Here is a 25783-nt window from a genome sequence, read left to right on the forward strand (position 1 = left end):
ATAAATTGAATTCCAGGAGAGTAATGTTAAATTTTTGTTTTGTTGCATACATGGTGTGGACTACGGCAGAATTGAATGCCTACTTTTACAAGATTAATCTTTGCTTGCTTCTGCTTCCACAAGTTCTGGGGTTCTAAGACGAACCGTATAAGTAAAAAGAAGCTGGTGTACATTGATTTCAACCATCAAGCTTTCGCTTTAAGCAACTGCATGTTTTGGGATTAATGTGGCTCAGCGGAGCGCTGCTGTCAAAGCACAGAGGGTCCAGGACTGGGGTGGCGGCGGGGAATGAACACTAAGCTACCAGAGAGTTCTCACACGTCCTGGTCCGTGAATCTGAGCCGACTAGCTTGAGGGTGAGCCGTTTCTCTTTGCTTTGGTCTGTACTTTTCTCCATTTTAAAAACGATGTGGGGGGCGGAGGGAAGGAGGGAGGTGGGGAGGGGCCATTTTCCCCAAAGCCTGGGTCCCTCGCTGCGGGGCTGGTTCCCATTGAAGCTGTCGAGATTTGACGACCACAGCTTGAAAACAAAGCCCTTCAGAAGAGTGACTCGTGAGAAGGCAAAAGAGGGCTTTCGAGAGTAGAGGGTGACTTGGTCTTGAACGGCAGTTCCAAGTGAGGTTGAACCGAACTTTCGGTGTCCGGCGGTGGAGGGGCGGCTTTTGGCCGAATAGGAGGCAAGTGGAGGCGGGGCGGCAATTGACAGGAGGTGGGGCTTCGGGCTAGAACCAAGAAGGGTCTCAGGAAGGCGGGGCTTCTATTGACAGTGGGTGGGGCTCCCGCCGAAAGGGGCGGGGCTTGGGGTAATATTGCCACCAATTGGAGCTCTTGATGACAAGGGGCGTTTCTCGCGATCCAGCGGTGACACTAGGAAGGCGGAGCGCCCAGGGGGCGGGGCCACAACTGGCAGAAGGCGAGGTGCCTTCTGGATTGACCTGAATGAAGGCCAGGCTTCTGCCAATAGCAGGCGGAGCTATCACCGGCAAGGGGGCGGGGCCGCTTCAAGACCTGGGGAAGGCGGGGCTTCTGTTGACAGAGGGTGGAGCTTCCGTAGACGGGGGCGGGGCTTCTGTTGACAGAGGGGCGGGGCGGCTCCCTACCTCCCGCCGTGCGCCAATCCTGGGGGCAGAGACCCGGGTCGAACCCCAGGGGAGCAGCAGGGTCCCAGGGTAGGGACCCAGGCGCGGAGCGGGGTGGGGGCGCGCGGAGGGTGCGCGCGCGGGAGGGCCCCGCCTCGGCCGGCTCTTCCCCTCCCCCTCCCGCCCCCGGTCGGCTGCTGGGGCGCGCGCCTCGCCTCGCACCCCCACCCCCGACTCTCTGCGCTCCTCCGGGTCCGCCGCGCTGCCGAAGCCGTGAGCCGGCCCACCGAGCGGTTCCGGGTATAGGGTTCACAGGTCAGAGTTGACTCCCTGAAAAGTGCAGCCGGTTTGAAATGCAAGATGGCGGCGGCGGGGCTCTGAGAGGCGCGGCGGCTCCTGCAGGTAGCGGCCCGAGCGGGCTCCGCGACAAGCGGCCCAGGGAGTCCGGGGCTACGGGTGGGAACCAGCAGCGCAGAGCTCCCGGCCGGCGAGGCGGGCCGGGAAGGCGAGCGGCACGCGGGCAGGACGGAGGAGGGCGGCCCCGGGGCAGAGCCCCCGGGGGGCTGAGCGCGCTCAGAGCGGCGGATGGCAGGACGGACCAGCGCGGGGCGTCCGAGGGGCAAGGACCGGGCCTGCCTGGGCCGGGATCGCCGTCGGGGGACAGACCCCGAGCTTCCTTTGCGTTCTCGGGGGTCTTTGCGGCCGTGGAAGGAGCTGGGGGTGGGCTCTGTAAGGAAAAATCTCAGCCCGCCTGGCTACGAGAGGACTGAGCAACTTGGGATTGAGTGAGAACGGGGTCTCCTTAGAAGAGGGGCAGGCGCCGCAGGAATGGACCACGCCAGCAGTGTTGAGGATCCTAGGGGAGGGAGATCGGGAGTCCTGACCTGCTGGGGCATGTGGCCTCGTAGGGACTCATTCTCCCTGAGAGGAGGGATTCCCTTGCTGGAGCTAAGCGCACTGGCATTGGGGTTGGAGCCAAAAAAAACCCTTCGGGGAGAGGCTGTACCCCACTTCAGGGAAGGCTGGGCATCCATTTCAGGGCAAGACTCAGAGTTGAGCCCTTAGCTATATTATGTTTTGAAGAAGCCCTGGGACTTAAGGAGAAGTTGATGAAAGAGAATGGAAATGTTATCCGTCCCTTTCAGGAGGGAGACTGGGAAGCTGACCAGGGACTGCTGCGAGCCTTAGGGCCTGAAGGGAACAAGCTCCTGACCTTTGCGGGGAATGAGAGGCTAGGAAAGAGCTCCGAGAGGAAGGGGGTCAAATGGCAGGAAAGAAGAGCCCTGGTGGATGCCCTTTCCCTGTGTATTTACACCAAAGTTCTAGAGAAAGGGACTTAAAATTCTTTGTTCCAATACATCCCTCCCCATCTCTCTGTGGGTAACAGGGAAAAGCAGAACCCCGAGAAGAAAAAGGTTCCATTGCATATCCTTAGTTTAGGTTAGGGAAGGATCAAACTCTCTGACAGGGCTGCAGTGAGAGATTCGGGATAGGAGGATTAAGAAGCGGGAAAGGGGATGGATAGAGGAGGGATGTGGGGAAGAGATTGGGCAGAGCGGGAATGCCACAGCGCTTTTCTGTCATCTCACTCCAGCTGTAAAGAAAAACATGAGAAGGGGCTCATCTTTGCTGGGAGAAAACATGTCTGGAACACTACTGATAGAGAATTTGTATGTAACATGTTTAAGTTGGGATTCCACATAACGTGGAAGGAAGAAGCAGTTCTTTTGGAGAGTGAGAGTTTATCTGAAAAGGGAAAATCACAGGATTGAGAAACAGTGGTTCCCAGTGAGGGAGGGAGAAGCAGCTTCATCCCAGGAACAGTGACTATTTTGTTGGGTTGGAGTGTTTGTGTGTGCCTAACCTGCAGGCACGAACCTTAAGATTCGCTGGTATTGATCATTGTTTCTCAGTCTTTGTCTGAAAGCTTTAACTTATGTGGTGCTGTGCGAAAAAGCTGTGCCTTGCTTCTGTGCCTTGCAAGCTGTGCCTTGCTTCTGAAAAATTATCCTGAAAAAGTCGTTTGTTTTTATGCCAGTTGGTGAGGGTGACGGAATTTTGGTTTTAACAGGGATATTGACCCTAGCACATTCTTAGATTAAAAAAAAAAAAAAAGTCTTGAGTAGCAGTTCTGACTCTTGATTTTAAGCAAAAGAAATGTAAGTGCTGCCAGAAACAGTAATGTAGTGCTGTCGTAACAGGATGTAAAAGAAAAAAGGGTTTTCATGAGTATTTTTTTCCTCTCAGTTTTTCCCCCCTTCCTCTAAGCATTTTAGGGCTAAGCAGACTAATTTTGTGCAAAGTAAGTTGTAAAAAACCTTGGGTCCTTTCATTATAGAATTGATAGTGTTTCATTTATCAGTAACTCTCTTTGTAGAGGAATCTCTTCAGATGGTTTCTTTAGTGATAGGATTAAAATCAGAAAAAAGAATTTTAAGATTTCTTGAACCATTCTAGTATTTTTAAAAGAGCTTTAACATCTTCAACAGAAATGTTTTTAAAAACACCTTTCAAGTATAAACTAGTTTAGAGCGGCTCGTTTGGAACATTATTATTCATGTGTGCTGTTCTTTGGTTTCCCCAAGGTGCATGTAGGTCTAGTTTTATATTCAGTTCTGAACAGATTAGGCTGGGTGAACCAGAAAGGCATTGCTGCCAGATGGTTTCAAAATATGGTAAGGCTGAAAACATAAATGTTCCTGTGCTGGTGAGCTCTCCTTAGTAGACGTCACTCCAATCAAGTGAGTTGATTATCTCACTGGACTGGAGGACAGTTCATGAATGATGTCCAACTATTTCACCTTTAATGATACTTCTAAGTTCTTTTTTTCAATAAATGTGAATTAAGTTTTGCAATTCTTTATGTCGTTTTGTTGTTATTGTTTTTTGGGGGTTTACAGTTCTTTTGTTAGTAGTTGAGGTGGCTCACTTTGGAGCTTCTTTCCCTATTATATTTTACATTGAGACTGAAAGGAGATATTATGACATACTATACATTTTCTTTCTTGTAATGTTAAATTGGCAAAAAAATGTGATATTTGGGACCTAGTTTGCTTTCAGTTATTGCTTTATACTTAAATAGAAGTACTCCTAAAATTACTAAAATGATTTCAAGTGTAGCTTAGGAAATAACCTTTTTATGTACATTACAGCATTATGGATTTGGACTCAAAAGACTTCTTATTTGAATATTAACAGTGTAGAAATTTCAGTGCCTAAGCTAGTTTTTAATCTAATCGTATTCAATCAATTCAGGGAGATGTCCAGAACTATCTATTGCACTGTTTGTAGTAATAGTCAGTATGGCACATTAATTTGTATGTTTAAATTTTTTCTGACTTAAAATCCTCTTAAATCATTCTGTGTAATTTCAAAAGTAACTTGAATTACATTTATTTGAAGGGAAAAAACTATGGTACTAGCCTTTAATCCATAATATTATTGTATCCTGTTGCTCAAATATAGTCATAGTGGTAAGTAACAAGATTTGTATGACTGAAGCTGCTGATTTAGATTACCAATCAGGATATACACATTTGCATTTATATTTTGGAGTTTTGTATTTTATACAGTTAATTTATTTTTAAAGCAAATACTTAGGTAAGTTTTTATGTAGGTTGCCAGGTTTTGGTCTTAAAGGGTACTTGATCTTTGCAGTTTATATAATCAGTATCCTGTAATGTATTTAAAAGTTATAAACATGGTCTTATGTACCTTTGGTCTAAACAAATAAGTGATATACTTTGGAAAAAGAAGTATGTGTGAGCAAATTAAGAATGACATTTATTCAAGGGAGTCAAAATTGAATAAATCATTTTTTATGCAGGATTTTTGTTTTCAGCTTTGAAATTTAGATTTAAAAATCATTATCAAAACTTATCTAAAAAATTAAAACATTAAAGTAGATATATCATATACATATTTATCATTTAAAATAAAATAACTTTGTCATTAAATTTTAGTGTTTTAATATTTCTCTTAGTATTTCTGGCTTCCTTTTTCCCCTTCCTAAAGGTCTTTCTTTTTTTGTTGTTGTGAAGAATGCAAGGACATAGGAGTATTCTGATATTTCTAATCACTTCACTAATAATTATGTTTTTCTTCTTTATTAAGTTTATTCCCTTTACCTTTGAATATTGTAAAAAAAAAAAAGTTTGTTAAAACTTGGCTGGACTTGTACTATACTTGGGGGGGTGGTGAAAAAAGAACAATTTCTCTTTTTACTATGTTAACATTATTTAATCAAAAGCTTGTTCATTCTATGAAACACCCCTTAAATGAGTCATATATTAATGATTCATCTTGAGGCTTAGATTAGAGAAAATATGTGTATGTTGGGGTTGAAGGCATAAATTATGATTGATCAATGTCCACCTGTTAAAGCCAGCTTATTCTAACACTGCTTAATATGCCCAAAGCTATGAAATGGAAAATAAAATTGTTTTGTGGACTTTGTTTCAGCATTTAGGAAATTGTGTGTATGCGTGATGAGAACTCTTAGGATTCAGTCTTTTGACAACTTTCATATACATACAACAGTGTTAATTATATCTATCATGTTATACAGTATATCCTTAGTACTTACTTAATGGCTCAGCAGGTAGAGAATACACCCGTAATGCAGGAGCACAGAAGATGGGGGTTCAATCCCTGAGTCAGGAAGATCCCCTGGAGAAGGAAATGGCAACCCACTCCAGTACTCTTTGCTGGAGAATTCCATGGACAGAAGAGCCTGACAGGCCACAGTCCATGGAATCGAAAAAAGTAAGACGCCACTGAGTACATGGCACATTTTAAAACTGCAAGATTGTACATTTTGACCACCTTCATCCAATTCCCCTCCCTGAGTTCCCTACCCTGACTCAACAACCACAAATCTGATCTTTTTTTCTATGGGTTTGTTTGTTTTCTGAAGTATAACTGACCCAGAACACTATGCCAATCTCCAAATTTAGCAAAATTGAAACAAAGACTTTGTTATATAACTCAAAAGTTATTACCCTAAATAAGAGTCATAAAAAGTCTAATTTGTAGGTATACCATGTGCCAGCAAATATTCCAAGCACTTTACATGTATTATTCCTTTCAATGCCTACAGCACCCCTATTAAGTAGATAATATCATTACTCCCATTTTACAGATAAGGGGGCTATGCCACAGAGAGGCTAAGTGGCTTATCTAAGATCACACAGCTGTTAAGTGACAGAACTGGGATTTGAATCCAGGCACTCTGATTCCAAAGCCCAAATCCTTCACATTTATTTCCTGTCCATCCTCTCCTGCCGAAATAACCAATCTGTTTTATTACATAATGTATATGGTCAAGATGACTTCTTTAATTTTTGAAGTTTAATCCCGAATTTTAAAAAGATACTTTGAATTAGAGAGGTGTCCTAAAGTAATCCCAATATCAGAAACTGAAAAAACATCAGGTAAGTATGCTTTTCATCCAGAAATACTGAGGAACTCGTTTGTTGATTCTCTGCTTGCAGTGTGCATGTCTTGGCAGCTCTTCTCAGTAGACTCTCGTTCGGTAAAACATCTTGCCATTACTGTGTGATTTAAGAACGGGTTCAAATAGGTTATCAATTTCCTATAATATGATTAATAATTCATTTTGGACAGTAACCTCCCTCCTTTTGGCAGCTGTTTCCTACCATTTCTTCTAGTCCACATCCTGTAGATGGCTGGCTAAGGAGTGTCCGAACAAGGAGACACCAGGAAATGACATTGTAGATCCGAGGCTACCAACAGCACAGGATTGCTCCACTGGGCCCACCAAGAAAATGCTCTTTTGCTTTTCATTGGAAACAGTGTAACTGTTCAGCCTAAGCTTTAACTTACCCTACGAGTATTTTACTAAAGGACTGGTGTGTTTACATAATTTCTTATCTTAAAAGGGCTTTTCATAACGTTGTGTGTCATAATAGCAGGAATCAAAAAGAAAAAGTGCTGAGGAAAATCACCCTACCTAATATTCATCCACTGTGGTTTACAGAACTTCAGGGCTTAAAGAACAATAACAAAAATCCTTCAACTCTTCAAAAGCATGATTTACTGTTATTTAATATGACAAACAATGATAGTTTTTATTTAATTCTCCTGATTGGTTTACCTACTCTGAGTATTACCACAGCATTTTTAGACACAAATCTTGAGTTTTCAGAGAATGATTTTCAGTTTGTACCATCTAACGTTTCATAATGCGCTGATTGAAAAACCATTTAGCAGTAACTTTCTTGCAAAAACAAACACCAGTCATTGTATCAGATATACTATATGTTTAGGAGTGGGGTACCACTAGTTTATTTAAGTAGTATTGGCTTGTTCCCAGCATTAATGATCCATTCCACCTATTACATAGTAAATTAGGATACAAATATAAGCCTAGTGAGGCTTATACATAAACATATAAACACACAACTTCTCCTACCTCTTAGTTTAACTAAGTTGTCTTTCATAACTTGTATGGTACTAATTTTTTACAATTCTCAATTTCTTCATCTCAGCTTTCATATTATACCCTGCATATAGTCACATTTTGAATTTTTTTTTTCACATTTTGAAAATCTATATTGAAATTGTGACTTGGTTGTTTTATAAACCAGTCCATTCTAAAGGAGATCAGTCCTGGGTGTTCTTTGGAAGGAATGATGCTAAAGCTGAAACCACTACTTTGGCCACCTCATGCGAAGAGTTGACTCATTGGAAAAGACTCTGATGCTGGGAGGGATTGGGGGCAGGAGAAGAAGGGGACGACAGAGGATGAGATGGCTGGATGGCATCACCAACTCGATGGATGTGAGTTTGAGTGAACTCTGGGAGTTGGTGATGGACAGGGAGGCCTGGCGTGCTGCAATTCATGGGGTCACAAAGAGTCGAACACAACTGAGCAACTGAACTGAACTGAAAGATATTTTTAAGTTTTCAGTTTCACATATCTTACTGAGTTTGGCATTTCGATGATTCTTTTAAAATTTCTATGAGGAAATTAATTTTTTTAAGTTATATTTACTTTTTAAAAACCAAGGCATAGGATTAAAGTTTCCTAATAAGACTGAATCATATCTAGAGTAGTAAAGTGATATTACTTTTTTTGTAGGTGATGGCAGATAGGTACTTTGGACCTGTTGGTAATGATGGCCTGAGCTAAACACCTCCTAATTTGAAGGGACACCCTTCCGTGTCAAAGAACAGAATGGGGAGGAGACTGTGGCAGGTATGTGTTCCATCCTTCTGTTGTGGTAAAACTTGGAGACAGAATGTGCTCAGCTAATATAGTGATACTATATTTGGCTAAAGTCTTAAAAGATATCCTTTAAAAAGCAGCAGATATATTCTTAACTCTTTTTTAAGAAATGTACTTTCAAACTTTAAAAATGTAGGAGTATTGGCTGGTTTAATTTGAAAGGAAACAGCATCACACTTCTTAATAAATCTTTGTGGTATATTTAGAAGTGACTTTTCAATTAACATTTGCTGAAATCCATTGTGTGTCAGGCACTGGACCTGTGGTAATCACAGTGGTAAACCAGACAAATGAAGGTCAGGAGGGCAGGGACCTTTTGAGTGGGGAGATTTATCTAGAAATTTTACTGTTCTTTTTCTATATCCAGAAAAATGCTTCAAGACTTGAAGAACAGTTCCTGAAAACACATTTGCAGTATACAGATGTCTAATAATAGTTAATTACAATGATAAAATTTAAGATATTAATAATTAAATACTTTGATTTAAGTTAAGCATACCAGTATTTAAATATATTTGTACATAATTACTTTTATATTTTACTTACTTGATATAAATTGGCTTTTTGAGAAGAATTAGATTTCATACTATGCTATTGAAATACTTATACTTTAGTCCAGTTATTGCAGATGATTCCAGAAAGTATTAGGAAAGATTCCATAACTATTAATGTGGTGGTTCACTTTCATTTTTGTGTTTTTTTGTAAGTTGATATTACCAGTACGAATTACTGTTATCCTTCAAATTGAATTATTGTATCCAGAGTGAAATAGGTAGCAGTTACTTTATTTTGCAAATGGGAAAGATAATGGACAGATGAATGACTTTTCAGCCTTTCAGTGATAATGTCACTTGGAATCAAGAATAGCATTCTTGTGTTAGACTTCTGTGAAAGATTTAATACACTACCTTGAGAAAAGTAGGGGGAAATTACTTTCAGCCTAAAATAACTTTTGGATCATATCCACAAACTTTAGTAATAAAGATAAGATATTTCATTATATGACTAGTTTGTGTTTCACCATCAAATTATGTTACATACTTAACCTACATGCCAGCAGAAGGTACACCACCAGGATGTTAGTGGCCTAAAGATCTTTCAAAAAAACATTTCACTCCTCAAATCTGGGGTCAGAGCTTGCCTGGAGAAATCTGTCCAACTTAAAGGCTTTTAATCGTTATCGGCATTAAAATCAGCTTTCTCAGGTAGAAAAAACAGGTAGAGAGGATAGAGTTTCTAAGCCTCTAAGCTTCAATTAGTATTAGCAAAGGGGTCTTCTGAAATTAGATTATCTTTGGCCACAGTTTCTTAGATGTTGTTACTTGGATCACATTCACTCCTGTCTGTATTCACCTCAGTACTTGAATTTGTATTATCTTGAGACCATTTTTGGCAATTTTATTGAAACTTGTCTCTCAGATAATGATTCCAGCTTACAGTAATTTACAAACTCTTGTTGTGGGTACAAATTTGGGTTGTCAGATTTCTCACTTAATTTTTTTTAAGAACTTGACTGTTATTTCTAAATATTTTAACATTAACGCTTTGAAAAATACCTCTACTATGTAAAGACCAAAAAAAATTGTAATTAAGAAAAGTATCCTCTTGGATACCTTTTTAAAAAAAAGTGGTAGATATCCTTGTTTTCATTTGGATTCATTATTCTTTGTTCCTACCATTATTTCAGGCATTCTGTGATTTTGGTAGATTTGTAACTTTTAGTTTGAATACAAACACGTAGAAGTAAGTATTTTCAGCTGGCTAAACAGAACTCTGACTCACAGAAGGAGAAGTGAAACTAAATTGAATACAGAGTCCTAAGAGTTCTCAGTGTATGTACGAATACAGATTTCAAAGGATTCTCAGTTTGTGTATTTTAGCGGCCTTAAAAATGGTTTATTTAGTTGGTAGTAGGTCAAAACTAACATGATACTTAAAAATTATAGTTATCTTCTAAAATCTTCTAAATGTTCTTATTTGACCCAGAATTGGCATAAAAAACAAAGTCTGTTTTTCTAAACATAAAATCTTAACCAAAATAACATGCTTTTGTGGCTAACTAGGCCAATAAACTGTTAATCATTTAATTTAAAGTACAAGACAGCCAAAATATAGAGGCCTAGAAATTCAGTGTAGCTATGGCCCTGTATAATTATAAAATTTTTAATGACTTTTTTTTGTGCTAAGCATACAGTTCAAAACAATCCATTAACTTTTTAGAGTGTATTACATTGAGAACCTGTTTTTAAGTCTCTCTTAAAATATAGAACATCATTAAAATATAGTTTTCTCTTATAGAGAAATAATGGTTCTAAGTTCAGATTTGCTCTTGTCTATAAGAAGTATGCCATTTTCTCCTGAATTCCACCACAGAGCTAATTCTTTGGAATGGATCTATCATCCTTGTTTTGTTTCTATATAGTCACAAATTTAGATGTATACTATTCATACATAAAACTGATTTGTTACAAGAGAATTACAGATAAATTGGTAAATATTCATTGAACATCCATTGCTATATTTTAATAAACAGAGTGTATTATATGAGAATGTTTTTGAGCATGTTTTAATATTTTAATGACTAAAGTAATTTTGTTAGTAAGGATTTTACCAGTGAAAACGAGCTCAGTTGTTTTGTGTAGCTCCTCAGTAAATGAGTGCTTAATGAAGGAAAATTGTGTGCTATAATACAAAATATAGATATATTTTAAAGCTTTTTTCCCCCAACAAATATTAATAGGCACTGTGTTTGGCCCTGGGGGTATAGTGAAGAGCTAAACAGACATTCTTACCGATCCTGTAAGAAGAACTACTTTTAGCACTGCCCCAAAGTTTTATACTGTGGTGAAATAAATTTTGTTTCCATTAAATGCTTTTCTGCAGGGAAAATTTGATGTAATTCATGAATTAAGAATTATGAATTGATTAAGGGGCATCTGACCTTCAGGAGAAGAGCCAGTACACAGAACCATGGAAATTGGCTTGGCCTAAATCTATTCTCTGGAGACTAGGGGTGCTCTTGCGGACTCTTAGAACCAGTCTGATTTCTCTACCATGGGACAGCAGCCCTCCACAATGTCTAGAATACACCTGAATGCTATACATACTCAGAGATTCCTCCAAAAACATTTAGGTAGCACGTGTTTTTACTTTAAAAACAGAAAGTAAATTTTGTTTCCAGCTTGAGACAAATGACCACAAAAATGGTTTAGCCTATTTGCAATTTTAAGGCCTTGAAGCTATTGTTTTGTTTTGTTTTTAGAATATTTACTCATTTATTTGGCTGCTCCAAGTCTTGCAGGATCTTTAATTGTGGCATGTGGGATCTATTTCCCTGACCAGGGATCGAACCTGGGCCCCCTGTGTTGGGAACATGGAGTCTTAGCCACTGGGCCACCAAGGAAGTCCCTGTTTGTTGTATTTTCTAATCAAGCAATGTCATAACACTATTAAAGAAAACGTAAATACCACACACACCATAAAAATTTCACCCATAATCTCATGTGAATTTTTCATTTTTTAATGTTTTCATCTAGTCTTTGTCCACCATGCATATATATTCTCCCATAGTTATTTTATAGTCAGTATGCAGATTTTGTTCTGATTATTAAAAATTCAATAGTAAATGGATACTTTGCCGTATTCTTTACTTTTTTGAATATCATTTTTAATGGCAGTACAATTGATTTGATTATTTTTTAACATCTTTCTCTACTGAAAGGTTAACTGAAAATGGTGTTCAAACATAATTATATTTACAGTGCTATATGCATATAGTGCATAATTTTTTTCTTTTATGGGCAGATTTCACTTTAATTATGTTTTAACTGCAGAGCCACCTAGGTCCTCAGTTGTGCAACTGGACTCTAACCCTCTTTTACAGGTAAATAGTGCAAGGTTTCCCAAATTGATTTTAAGCAGTTTTGAGTTGACCTTCAAAGAGAGGATGCCTATCAGCTAATAGTGATTTCTATATGGCAGTTTTCCTGTCCCAGCCCCATTACACCGTAATGAGATGTATTGAAACTGCATCATGGCAGTTCTTACTCTGCATTTTTACCCCTTTTGCTTTTACATTCAATTTGTGTGCTTTGTCATCTGATTAAGCTGCGTGAGAGATAGAAAGAAAGAGAATAATAGTATATAAATGGTATTTATTCATTCCCCAGATAATTTTTCAGGGACTGGAGCATAGCATTAATTAGGCACGTACTGTATACTAGTGTGTGTGAAGTGTTTTTATTTGATCAGTATCTGAGGTGGGATACCTCTGTTTATTTTCTCCAGGGCAGCCTTCTCTGCTTCGTTTCTAGAAGCCTCCTGTAATGTGCTTATATAGTTCCCAGTCCCTCTTCTCATTGCATTGATCATAGTCATTCTAAGTAATTGCTTCAGCCTGTTTTCCTTGTTAACAGCTAGAACCTGGCAGACCAGAGACTATCTGTCCTGGTGGCTGCTGTAATCCTAGTGCCCAACACAGCGCCTGGCACATGGTTGACCTTCAACAAGTAGTTGCTCAGTGGATTTGTTGAACTGAAGAATCTTGGTTTTATAGATGAGAAAGCTGAGGTTGATATTGGGCAACTTTTCCAGTCACCTAACTACTGAGTACAGAGGAGACTCTAAAACCTGTGGTTTTAGCCTTTACCACAAAGCCTCTGTGAATTTATTCCCTTGGGTGGGTTTCTTCTTCCATGAAGAATGGGAAGATTGTACTGAGGTCCCTGCTTCCCCTCAAATTATGACTATAAAATAAGGACCACGAGGCTGCCTTTATTTGTGCTTTGATTTATTTTTAGGTTGTATACATAATAATAGAATTGAGCCATGGGGCCAAATCTTGAGGCATTTTTGGAAATTCTCAGTCTCCCTTTAGAAATATGTTAAATAATGTATTGATTATGGTTTTGTTAGCAAAAGATGGGCAGTTTTAGGAGGAAAGAGTATTTCCCACGTCTATGTAGTTGCGTATAGAAGTAACCCAGGTTGAGACAACTTAGGACACCCAAGATAATCAGATTTTTAGTCTTTTACATTACTGAGGATTTTTTTAAAGCCTTCCTTTTAAGTAACTTATTTATAGTTTTAAAATTATACATTTAATGTAAAATTTTAAAGTAAATTTAATTTATAATTTAAAATTTTCAAAGTCCTCAAAAACCAATGCTTTCAAAGGGAAAAAGCACAGCTGTATGTGTATATCATTAGGTTATAATATATGCATATTTTATTTTCATGACTTTAGAAAAAATACTCTGAAAATTGTATATCTGTTTCAGTTCTTACAAACTGACCTTTCTGAGCTAGTGAGCTATAAGGAAAAGAAATAAAAGTAACAACTTGGTAGCATATTCCTATATTTATACTAGATAGGATGAAAAGTAAGTTTAACCCAAGAACTACAAAACCAGAATAATAAAAGTATCTTAGCTCCTCAAGTTTCTCTTCTGTATCTCTCATTAGTAGGGGCTACTCTATTCTATCCCAGGGTGCTCCAAGCCTGTCTTTTACAGTGAAACAGCCTAAAAGGACACATTAAATTCACTTTAGGTATCACATTTCATGGCTTAGCACTGGCAAGCTGAGGGTTTATGATGAAACTATTTATGTTTTTAAAGCAAAGGCTTCAGACACATTTCAGAACCCATCAGAGGTGAAAGCAGGGACTGTGGGGTCCATGGGATGGGGTCAGGAGTTAGTTTAGCTCCTCTACTTCTCCAATCAGATAGCTATATTCTTTGATCAGTTTTATACTTGGGCTCCTCATAGAATTTGGTTTGAAGAAAGGGCTTTCTTGCTTATAACAAAAAGTTTCAAAACCACCACTTCAAGAAATACAGTTTTGAGAAAAACTCCTGCATTAAGACTTTTAGCTCTTAATATACCCCATCTAAATATCATCTAAGGTTCTGGGAGAATAAGTCAGAAAGCAGCTTACTCCCCTGCCTTTCAGTAGTTCTCCTTAACTGTCAGAGATGTGGGTGATGCTCATTTGTTACTCTTCCACTTACTTAAAGCTATTTGAAGAAATCCTTGTTTCTAATGAGAAAAAAAAGATCAAAAATAGTAGTGTTCCCTATTAAATTGAATAGGAAAGATGGAATTGTCTTAGTTTATAGCAGTTAGTCAAGAAATCATTTAAATCTCAGTGATAGATTTATGTTCCCTTAGAAATCAAAGATTTTTTTATAGAAAAAACAACACCACTTTTAAAAATTAATTTTATTTTGGAGTATAAGGCTTCTCTGGTGTCTCAGTGGTGAAGAATCCACCGGCAGTGTAGGAGACAGGGGTTCAGTCCCTGGGTTGGAAAGATCCCCTGGAGGAGGATATGGCAATCCACTCCAATATTCTTGCCTGGGAAATCCCATGGACAGAGGAGCCTGGCGGGCTACAGTCCATGGGGTCACAAAAGAGTCAGATACCACTTAGCAACTAAACAACAATAGTTTCTTCACAATGTTGTGTTAGTTTCTATGGTACAGCAGAGTGTATCAGCCATACATATACATGTATCCCTCTTTTTTGGATTTCTTTCCCATTTAGGTCACCACAGAGTACTGAGTGGAGTTCTCTGTGCTGTATAGTATGCTCTCATTAGCTATGTATTTTATACATAATATCAATAGTGTATATTTGTCAAGCCCAATTTCCCAATCCATCCTACCCCTGCCAACAATGACAGTTTTGAGAGTGGGTTTTGGACTGTTGATATTACTATTATTACTAAACTGATGCTCTTTATTTTGTAATATGGGAAATCAGAGAACAAGAGACAATTAGTCCAACTTTCTGTCTGTTGCTTGGATGCGTCAAATGGAAATGTAGTATGATTTGAATAATCCTAGTAAAAAGGATCTTAGCACCTTCAAAGGTGCAGGATATTCTCTCTTTGGACAGCTCTGTTTCCTAAAAATGTTTCTCCTTTTACTGAGTCATTGAGACCTAGTTTTGCTTTATAATCATTGACATAAACTTTTTCTCCTCAGTTCAGCTAGGACAAGGACTATGTTAGTAAATGAAAATAGTTCCTTTGTGGTAGAAAATAAGTGATACTATTTATTGTATTCATTTTCATTTGTTTTAAACTTTAGAAGCACACCGACTTTAACCAATTTAGCATCAAAATTTTAACTATTTTGGGTGCAAAAGTATTAAAATGTATTTGTATGAAAAAATTTCTCTTTTTCTTGATGATTCAACATTTTTCTTGTGAATTTTAGCTTTGTTCTCTATAGTGATGCCTTTAGGGCATTTTGAGTTTTATAGGACTCTTTTTCTGTTCATTCTGGTTCAGGTTGGAAGTAGCATTTGGGGGGTGGGAATGGGAGGGGGCCATGCCACTCGGCTTGCAGGATCTTAGTTCCCCAACCAGGGGTTGAACCTAAGCCATGACAGTGAAAGCACTGAATCCTAACCACTAGACCACTAGGGAACCCTATTTCAGGTTAATAAGCTTTTAGTGAGTCCTTACTGCCAGGCTTCTTTTTTATTTTTTTTTAATCAAAGATTTATTATTTGTCTATGGCTGCACTGGGTCTTTGTTGCGGCATGCAGGCTTTCTCCAGTTGCAATGTATGGGCTTTTCATTGCAGTAGCTTCTCCTGGTGTGGAGCATGGGCTCTAGGCGCAAGGGCTTCAGTAGTTATGGGTCCTGGGCTCTCAAGCACAGGCTCAGTAGTTGTGGTTCTCAGGCTTAGTTGTCCTGTGGTATGTGAGATCTTCCAGGACCAGAGATTGAACCTGTGTCCCCTGCATTGGTAGGCAGGTTCTTTACCACTGAACCACGAGGGAAACCCCCTTCCAAGCTTCTGTATACCAAAGATACAGAAATGAATAAGAAGTCAGTCAAGACAACTCAGCTGAGAGAGCCAGATTGAAGGTATAAAGGAAACTGGCTCCATCCAGAGTTTCAAGAGCTTTGTTATGTCTCAGTAAAGCTATTCCTTTAAAAAAGAAAAAAAAAAAAAGAGAGACTGGAGGTTTCACAACAGAAATGCAACATTCCTCTGGTACAATACAGTAAGTGATAGCCTAGAAAATAAACCGGGAAGGAGGTTGGCCCAAGCTAAGGCTGATCTATAGGACAGATCTGAGAGATCGTCATACCCAGTGTGTGCACAAACAAGTGTCCATACACAAGGAATGGCCTGCATGGAGTCCCTGGAACAGCAATCATTTCTGCTCTGTGCCTAAGACATAAGGAAATCGGAGTCAGGAGAGAGATGGTAGAAAATTGAGGTTGCAGCCAAGCAACCTTAGAAGTCTGAACTTCATTCTTTCAGCATTAGGGACCCATTAGAAGCTTTGAGTCAGGAAACTGATATGATTAGACATGTTTTACAAATTCTGATAGCATTGTGGAGAATGATGAAGATAATATTTCTGAAACCTGGATCATTAATATTCTACCTTTGCTGCTTTTGCCATACTTGGGCATGCTTTTGGAATGGTAAGACAGACCAGGACGAAGAACAGGGCATAACTGATGGGCTGAACTCCTTATACACTTAGTGGTCATAGTTTTGAGTATCTGTGGCTGCTTTTTATAGTTTTAAAGTTCCTCCCCTGTTAACAGATTATCATTTCACATTGAGGGTGCCTGCCAAAGGAGATACTTTCTTCCCCTTCCCTTCCGATATATAGCCAGCTGGCTGAAAAATCCAAATACACACAAGCCTGCGGGCTGACCCATCAGGTACAGTACATGACCATCAGTGAGCTGGCTTGGAGACATCTATTTTGATCCTCTGAGAAATTTTTTTCTGGTTCTAGTTTTATTCTACATCTTTACAGCTGAGCTCTCCAACAACTTCATGTAAGTGAAATAGAGCTATAATTTGTTGAAAAGATCATAACCACTCATTTTAAAACATTTTTTAATTTATCTTAATATAGGTGATTGGAGTTGTGCTTCAAAAATTTCAGCAGTTCTGCAGTATTTTATTTGCCAACCATAAGCTCTTTACTTGATTGCACCATGAAAAAGCTGCTAATGAGACTCGTTGAGCACAAAGACAGACTTGAAGAACCAAAAGCCATTGTTTTCAAATGAAGGATACTGAACAGTTTTAAACCCCAATGCTTTTTAATCACCACTGAGGTTTCCCCCCCATAACATCAGAATGGCAAGCAGGCGAAAATCTACAACACCCTGCATGGTCCTTGCCAGTGAACAGGATCCAGACCTCGAGTTGGTATCAGATTTGGACGAAGGTCCGCCTGTACTTACACCTATAGAAAACACCAGAACAGAGAGTGTCTCAAGTGATGAAGAAGTTCATGAGTCCGTGGATTCTGACAATCAGCAAAATAAAAAAGTTGAAGGTGGCTATGAATGTAAATACTGTACTTTCCAAACTCCAGATCTAAATATGTTTACTTTTCATGTGGATTCAGAACATCCCAATGTAGTGCTAAATTCATCCTATGTTTGTGTTGAATGCAATTTTCTTACCAAAAGGTATGATGCACTTTCTGAGCATAATCTGAAATATCACCCAGGAGAAGAGAATTTTAAGTTGACTATGGTAAAACGAAATAACCAGACAATCTTTGAACAAACAATAAATGATCTGACTTTTGATGGTAGTTTTGTTAAGGAGGAGAATTCAGAGCAAGCTGAATCTACAGAAGTTTCTTCTTCAGGAATATCTATCAGTAAAACTCCTATCATGAAAATGATGAAAAATAAAGTGGAGAACAAACGGATTACAGTTCATCGTAATTCAACTGAGGATGTTCCGGAAGAGAAAGAGAATGAAATCAAACCAGACCGTGAAGAAACTGTGGAAAATCCAAGCTCTTCAGCTTCTGAATCAAATGCAAGTACTTCTGTTGTAAACAGAATCCACCCACATGCTGCCAGCACGGTTGTAGCCCCGGCAGCAGTTCTTCCTGGGTTAGCACAGGTGATCACGGCAGTATCAGCTCAGCAGAATTCCAGTTTGATTCCCAAAGTCCTAATCCCTGTTAATAGCATTCCTACCTACAATGCTGCATTGGATAACAACCCCCTTTTGCTTAACACCTACAACAAATTTCCTTATCCAACAATGTCAGAGATAACTGTTCTTTCTGCTCAAGCGAAATATACAGAGGAACAGATCAAGATATGGTTTTCAGCCCAACGTCTAAAACACGGTGTTAGCTGGACTCCCGAGGAAGTAGAGGAGGCAAGAAGGAAACAATTCAACGGAACAGTACACACTGTACCTCAGACCATAACTGTCATTCCTACCCACATCTCTGCGGGGAGTAATGGTTTACCATCCATCTTACAGACATGCCAAATAGTTGGCCAGCCGGGTCTGGTCCTCACACAAGTAGGTGGCACGAACACCTTGCCAGTAACAGCACCTATAGCCTTGACAGTGGCAGGGGTTCCAAATCAAACGAATGTACAGAAAAGTCAGGTCCCCGCTACTCAGCCAACTGCAGAAACCAAGCCAGCAACAGCAGCAGTCCCATCCTCTCACCTGGTCAAACACGAAGCCACGTTGGCAAACCCTGATTCATTTGGCATTCGGGCTAAAAAGACTAAAGAGCAGCTGGCAGAATTAAAAGTCAGCTACCTGAAGAATCAGTTTCCCCATGATGCTGAAATTATCAGACTGATGAAAATCACAGGACTGACCAAAGGAGAGATTAAAAAATGGTTTAGTGACACAAGGTACAACCAGAGAAATTCAAAGAGTAATCAGTGCTTACATCTCAACAATGACTCCTCTGCCACTATCATCATAGACTCTAGCGATGAAACCACAGAATCCCCAGCTGTTGTGACTTCACAGCAGAAACAGTCCTGGAATCCTTTTCCCGACTTTACTCCCCAGAAGTTTAAAGAGAAGACAGCAGAGCAGCTTCGTGCCCTGCAGGCAAGTTTTCTCAACAGCTCTGTACTTACAGAAGAAGAACTAAATAGGTTAAGAGCGCAAACCAAACTCACCAGAAGGGAAATTGATGCTTGGTTTACAGAGAAGAAGAAATCAAAAGCTTTAAAGGAAGAGAAAGTGGAAGCAGAGGAAAGCAATGCAGGTAGTTCCAAAGAAGAAGCTGGAGAAACTTCTCCTGGAGATGAATCTAGTGCACCTAAGTCAGGGAGTGCTGGCAAGATATGTAAGAAAACACCCGAGCAGCTGCACATGCTTAAGAGTGCGTTTGTCCGAACACAGTGGCCGTCGCCAGAAGAGTATGACAAGCTGGCTGAAGAAAGCGGACTTGCTAGAACAGACATAGTTAGTTGGTTTGGGGACACCCGTTATGCTTGGAAAAATGGAAACTTAAAATGGTACTACTACTATCAAAGCGCCAATTCAAGTAGCATGAATGGTCTGTCTTCTCTTAGGAAAAGGGGGAGAGGGAGACCAAAAGGCAGGGGGAGAGGACGACCTCGTGGGCGGCCCAGAGGAGGCAAGAGAATGAACAACTGGGACCGGGGGCCGTCCCTCATCAAATTTAAAACTGGAACTGCAATACTTAAGGATTATTACCTGAAGCACAAATTTCTTAATGAGCAAGACCTCGATGAACTTGTTAACAGATCACATATGGGTTACGAGCAGGTCAGAGAATGGTTTGCCGAAAGACAGAGAAGATCCGAGTTAGGTATAGAATTATTTGAGGAAAACGAGGAGGAAGATGAAGTTATTGATGATCAGGAAGAGGAGGAAGAAGAAACAGATGACAGTGACACTTGGGAACCCCCACGACATGTGAAGCGGAAGCTTTCTAAATCAGATGACTGAAATGTAAGTTTTTAATCTGAGTGTATATTCACCGACCACATACATTTAGAACAGCCACCTTATATCTGTCATCTTCACCTTTGACAGTGTTTTTCTAAAATAGTTTCTCTGATGCCCAATAAGAGGGCTAGGTGCCATGAGTGTAGCCCAAGGGATACATGATTATCATGTGTAGCCTGATTTTATGTTGATTATGTTTATTATATAGAGTTTAATGTTGCCTGAATTATTTATTTTTTTATGTGAAATATTTTTTTGCTTTGTTCTAAGGGAAAGTTACCCATTCTCCAAGAAGGAAGATTGGTGGCGGGTTGGAGATTAGCACATACTAAAGATAGCTAAAATGTATATATTTCTTGCAAGCCTCCTTCACTAAAGCTTCACTTTTTGCTTATTTAAGGAAAGAATTAAAAAATGAAAACTGAAAAGAAGGGGGAAGTATACTGAAGGAAAGACTTATCACAGGGGTGAGAATTGCTCAGTTTTAGGGAACTAGGTGATTTTTCTATTAAAAGCCAAAGATCTGTTTTAAGCAATATATAATTTCATGTTCACTTAGGTGGCATCTGTCTTTGAAAACCGTGATATAAGTTGTTTTAGAGATCAGTGGTAAATAACAGATTTGATACTAACTCAGTTGCCTAAAATGTCTTTTCATTACTTAATGTAAAACAAACCTGCCACCAGCAAAAGCACATCAGTAAGTTAAAAATATCTCTCTGTAGGCATAAAAGTGCAAGAAAATGTGCTTTAAATTTGGAAGGTTTGGCACGTTCCTTGAATCTTAATTCTATTATAGATTGGATTAATTAAAATTTCACTGTAGCTACAAATCAGATACCTGATTTGGAATTAGAATTTCAATTCTGAATACTTTCAGAATTCAGTAGCATAGTTTGTTTCTTTTCTGCTCTCTGGTTTGATGTGTTCTAGGGTAAGTCTATACTTCTTAAAAAATAGTGTAGTTGTCATGAAGTATTTTGATCTGTCCATCAGTAGTCCAAAAGCATCTCGTTGACAGAAATCATTGCAGTATTTTCAAATAGCAGGGGAGGGAAAAAAGACCCTCCTCATATGAACATATTTACTTATTTCCATAGCTTTTTGCATCTCTACCCCATCCTCTACTTTTATGCTCTGTTCTGCACAGAATTTCCTTAATTTCCCCACACCTTCCTTCATGGTTTTATTTATTTTAACAGTTATTTATAGAGAGCTTAATGAGTACCAGGCACTATTCTTATTGCTTAGCAGTCTTTTTCCAGATTTTCTTTCATTAATAGTTTTTTTTTTCAGACAGAAAAATGCACATATTTTAGAATGAATCTCATTCCAAGTTTTAGAGCATAAATGTATCCTTATGAGTCACAAGAAGTTAAGCAGTCTTGTATGGCTATATCCTGATACACCGACCTCCATTTCCTTACGTCAGAAACCTTCAGGACAGGCTTGCTTCTAACATAGATGCAGAAAATATTTTTAACAGGCTTTTTTTATTGCTAAACATAAGAATGTACACTCAGCCAAGATTACATCAACAGATTTGTTGCTGCAGTGAATTGTTGTTGTTGTGTTGTAGTAACCTCTGCGGTGATTTTGGAGGGAGTTAGAATCTTATTCTAAAAATAATGTGAACTTTTTTCTACAGCGTAGTTTGACCTTACTTTTAAGTTTGTGGATGGTTCTTAAATTATATATGAATATGCTAATGAACACTATGATCAGAAGATTCACACAAAGCCATGGTTTTCAAAAAAGTTGTATAATGTACATTTACCTGACTTTTGTGGTACATACATTGGCATGCCCTGCTTTTAAAATATGCAGAAGTCTAAAACTATAAAACCCATTAATCAGCAAGTTATGATTGGCTTAACTAAACAATTTTTCATCTTATGAAATGATACACCATAAATTTCATTTAAATACTTCTTCATTTAAGTATGGTTTATTTACAAATAAAGGTAACCAAAACCTTTCCAAAATAGTTACAGAAAAAAGTGGTAAAAATATATCTCTTTTGCACAAGCTAGCCCTGTATATAAATAGAAAAGAATGTAAGAGTCTTTAGATTTCATAGTCTGTTTATTATAAATATAGTACTTATTTTACTAACCCTATAGTAAATAGGATTTACTATATATTATATCACATATATTATAATCCTATGAATTTTTAAAAATAAATTATTACATGTAGGTGAAAAATGTCTATAAGCAAATCTGGTGTATGCAAAACATATACACTGGAGTTGCACAGAAAATCTACTGCATGATATGTTAATAATACATGTGGCAAGTGATCTCAGGATTAATAAGTGAATACAGAGGATGCATTTTAATGGCTAATTTATGTCATTTTTGTTCCTAAAAGTGGAAAATGTTAAAATATGGTTATCTTAAAAAGTTTAGTTTTTTATTATGTTTTTCTTTTATAGCTGCCTAAAACGTTGGAGGAGAATCAATTCTTCAACTCCAGATGTCTGATTTACTGTGAATGGCCCAATCTTTGATGACATTGAAAACGTTTGGGGGCATATACAATCTCAAAAACTAGGATCCAGTACCCAAAAGAAATGGAATTCAGTGTTGTGCCAAAGTTAAACTACTGCAAATGGCAGAAGTCCTGCAATGTACATAGAACACTAATTAAAAAAACAACCTGTAAAAATTCAGATTTTAATACAGTACATTTTTATTCTGATATGATGGAGACATTCTGATTCTTAGACTTTCTGAGGGAGTTTAATGACCACTAGAGCTTGTCCTCATATTTTTTTCAGCTTAATACTGTATGTCTCATAAGATGGGCCTTATTGCCTGTATTCTTTGATATGTGATTAAGCCTATAGCTTTCAGTGACCAAACATTTTACAGAGTAGAAATTGTTAGAAGCAGGAAAAAGAAAAATCTGATTTATTTCTATGTCTCATTTATCAGGCCCTGCACTAAGATTAAGAGTTGTGCATGGGTTTATATAATTTCAATGTAAGTAAAAAACTATTGACACATGTTGGAGCAAAGAGGTTTTGTGGTATCATTGGCGCTTAATGATTTGACCTTTCATTGAACACATTCATGGGTTCCACTATTACTATTTGTAATACTCCCTTACTGTTTTTCATTAGAAACTGAATTAGCTTTTTTTAAAACCGAACATAATCAGTACTGAAGAAGGGAAAGAAACTGGCATAGGAATTTCAAGAGGGTGAAACTCTGAAATAAACGTTGTACCAAAAATGTGAAAAGGTATCATGTAGTAAATATTAACTTACTCTTTTCGTACAATCATAGAGAAATCAGAAATGTTTGTACAGGTGTCAGATCAGAGCTTTCAAAAATTATCTTTCGGTGAAATTCTACTTTGTGTAACAGTTTCAGTGAATAAAGAAAAAAAATTCTGAACTGATCAGAATGAGTTAAAACTTAGCTTTTCACTTAAGAGTTATGGGAGTGTTAACTGTTAACTCTTGCCATTTCAGGAGACTGAAAGTTCCTCCTAACTCATAAACTTTGTAAAGACCGGTGCTGTTCATTCGTGTTGAGAAGGATCCTTTTCTTTGTGACTATAGGACCATTTTTCAAAATGTGCTTTCTTCATAGAAGAAATGTTCAGTTTCATTAGCCTTGGATTTTAAGATGTTTTTCTGAATGACCAGATGTAGTGGGCTTGGCCAGTTTATTTTATCTAATTTAATGAATAATAAATATTAAGCTCTTGTTTTTACCTTAATGTTTTGTCAACTAATGAAAATGTTATGAAAAAGCCTTGACTATGCATGCTGCTTTCATTTTTATAAACTTTTCATTTTTAACTATAGCTTTATTAGTAATTCCAAAATGCTGCAATTTAGCTGATTTCTTCACTCAGACAGCTGGCTTTGTGGGTGGCTTTTTCATACTACTGTTAACTTTTTAAACAGAAGCAATGTAAAGACTGTAACAATTTAATGCACTAAACTGTTCTTTCTTTTACATGTTTAAAAACTTCTTAAAGCACTCTGTATTATAAAGATTAAATTGCTCCCTTTTTTAAACCATTGCCAATGTGGTCTGAGTTTTGTTTGACAATAATTTTAATGTTTTCAAAATTTGAAATGTCAAGTATTAGAAATGAAACCTTTGAATATATTTACGTTTCCCTTGCAATATGTTAATTTTTATAGCTGTAAATAGCTATTAGTAATTTTCCCCGTCTCTTTTATAGACTTGGCACTTTGCTCTGATGTTTGCTAGCTTTTAAATATATTTATTTGACAGAGCAAAGAACTTTTCTCTCCTGGTTAACTGTGTCCTTGAATACAAAATAAAAAATTAGCAGTGATTAGTAGTTTTCAGTGATTTTTTTCATTTTATTAACTGAATTTTTTAACATGGTAAAATATAGTAAAATTTGCCATTATATCCATTTTTAAGTGTACAGTTCAGTGGCATCAATTATCTACATAGTGTTGGGCAACCATTGCTGCTATTTCCAGAATTTTCATCATCCCAAACAGAACTCTGTAACTGTTAAGCAATAACTTTCGATTGCCCCCCTCCCCATAACCCCCAGTAACCTTTAATCTACTTTCTAGATTATCTATGAATTTGCCTATTCTTGATATTTCAAATAAGTGAAGTCATACAATCCTTGTCCTTTTGTGTCTGAATTATTTCATTTAGCATAGTGTTTTCTAAGTTCATTTGTATTGTAGCATATATCGGAATTTCGTTCCTTTTTAATGGCTGAATATGCCCGCAAGTGTGTGTGTGTGTGTGTGTGTGTGTGTGTGTATTCAACTTGGGTTGTTTCCATTTTTAGCTAGAAAATTGCTGCAGTGAACATCAGCATACAACTCAGAAGACGAGTCCCTCTTTTTAGTTCTTTTGGGTACATATCTAGGAGTAGAATTGCTGAATCATATAGTAATTCACATTTAACTTTTTGAGAAGCCATCAAAGTATTTTGTACAGTTGTTTGTAGCCATTTTACATCCCACCAGCAGTGTACAGGGTTCTGATTTCTCAGTATCCTCACCAACACCTTTTATTTTCAGTGTTTAACATTATCGTTAGCACCATCTTAGTAGGTATGAAGTGATACCTCACTGTGGTTTTGATCTGCATCTCTCTAATGACTAATGATACTGAGCCCCTTTTATGTGGTCATTGATCATTTGTATATCTTCTTTGGAAAAATGTCTATTTGAGTCCTTGGCTAAGTTTTTAATTGGGCTACCTTTTTGTTGTTGAGTTTTAGAAGTTTTTCATATATTCTGGATGTCACACTCTTTATCAGACACACGATTCGTGAATACAGCCAGTCCTCACTCACAGATTCTGTATGTGCAAGTTTGACTACTCATTAAAATGTAATTGTGACCCCTGAATCTATTCATGGCAGGTTTGTGCCCATTCATGTGCTTGTCCACAGTAGCAAAGAATTTGAGTTGTCCCCTGTGTATGTTCCCAGCTGAGGTCAAAAAAGGGAATGCTTTGCCTCTTATTTTAGCTGTCAGACTGTAAAGAACCATCCTTTTTGTAATCTGTTTAGTGCCACTTTTAAAATATTTTGTGTTTCTTTGTTGGTAATTTCACCGTTTAAAATGACCCCAAGTGTACTGCCAAAGTGTTTTCCAGCATCACCGAATGCAAGAAAAGTTGTGACATGCCTTGTGGAGAAAAATGTGTTAGACAAGCCTCATCCAGACACAAGGAATATGCTGT

The 25783-nt window shown here is 38.2% G+C and overlaps 1 protein-coding gene across 1 annotated transcript; it reads left to right on the plus strand.

Moving 5' to 3' along the window:
* The first annotated feature begins 1354 nt into the window (after positions 1-1354).
* ZHX1 (zinc fingers and homeoboxes 1) lies at positions 1355-24087 on the plus strand. Its single transcript, XM_068983351.1, has 4 exons — positions 1355-1481; positions 8182-8298; positions 17227-20078; positions 22513-24087. Exon 3 carries the CDS (start codon positions 17454-17456, stop codon positions 20073-20075), a length of 2622 nt encoding a protein of 873 aa, XP_068839452.1. The 5' UTR covers positions 1355-1481; positions 8182-8298; positions 17227-17453; the 3' UTR covers positions 20076-20078; positions 22513-24087.
* The last annotated feature ends 1696 nt before the right edge of the window (positions 24088-25783 follow it).

This window comes from Capricornis sumatraensis, chromosome 11 (assembly GCF_032405125.1).
Source record: "Capricornis sumatraensis isolate serow.1 chromosome 11, serow.2, whole genome shotgun sequence".
NCBI classification, from domain to species: Eukaryota; Metazoa; Chordata; class Mammalia; order Artiodactyla; family Bovidae; genus Capricornis; species Capricornis sumatraensis.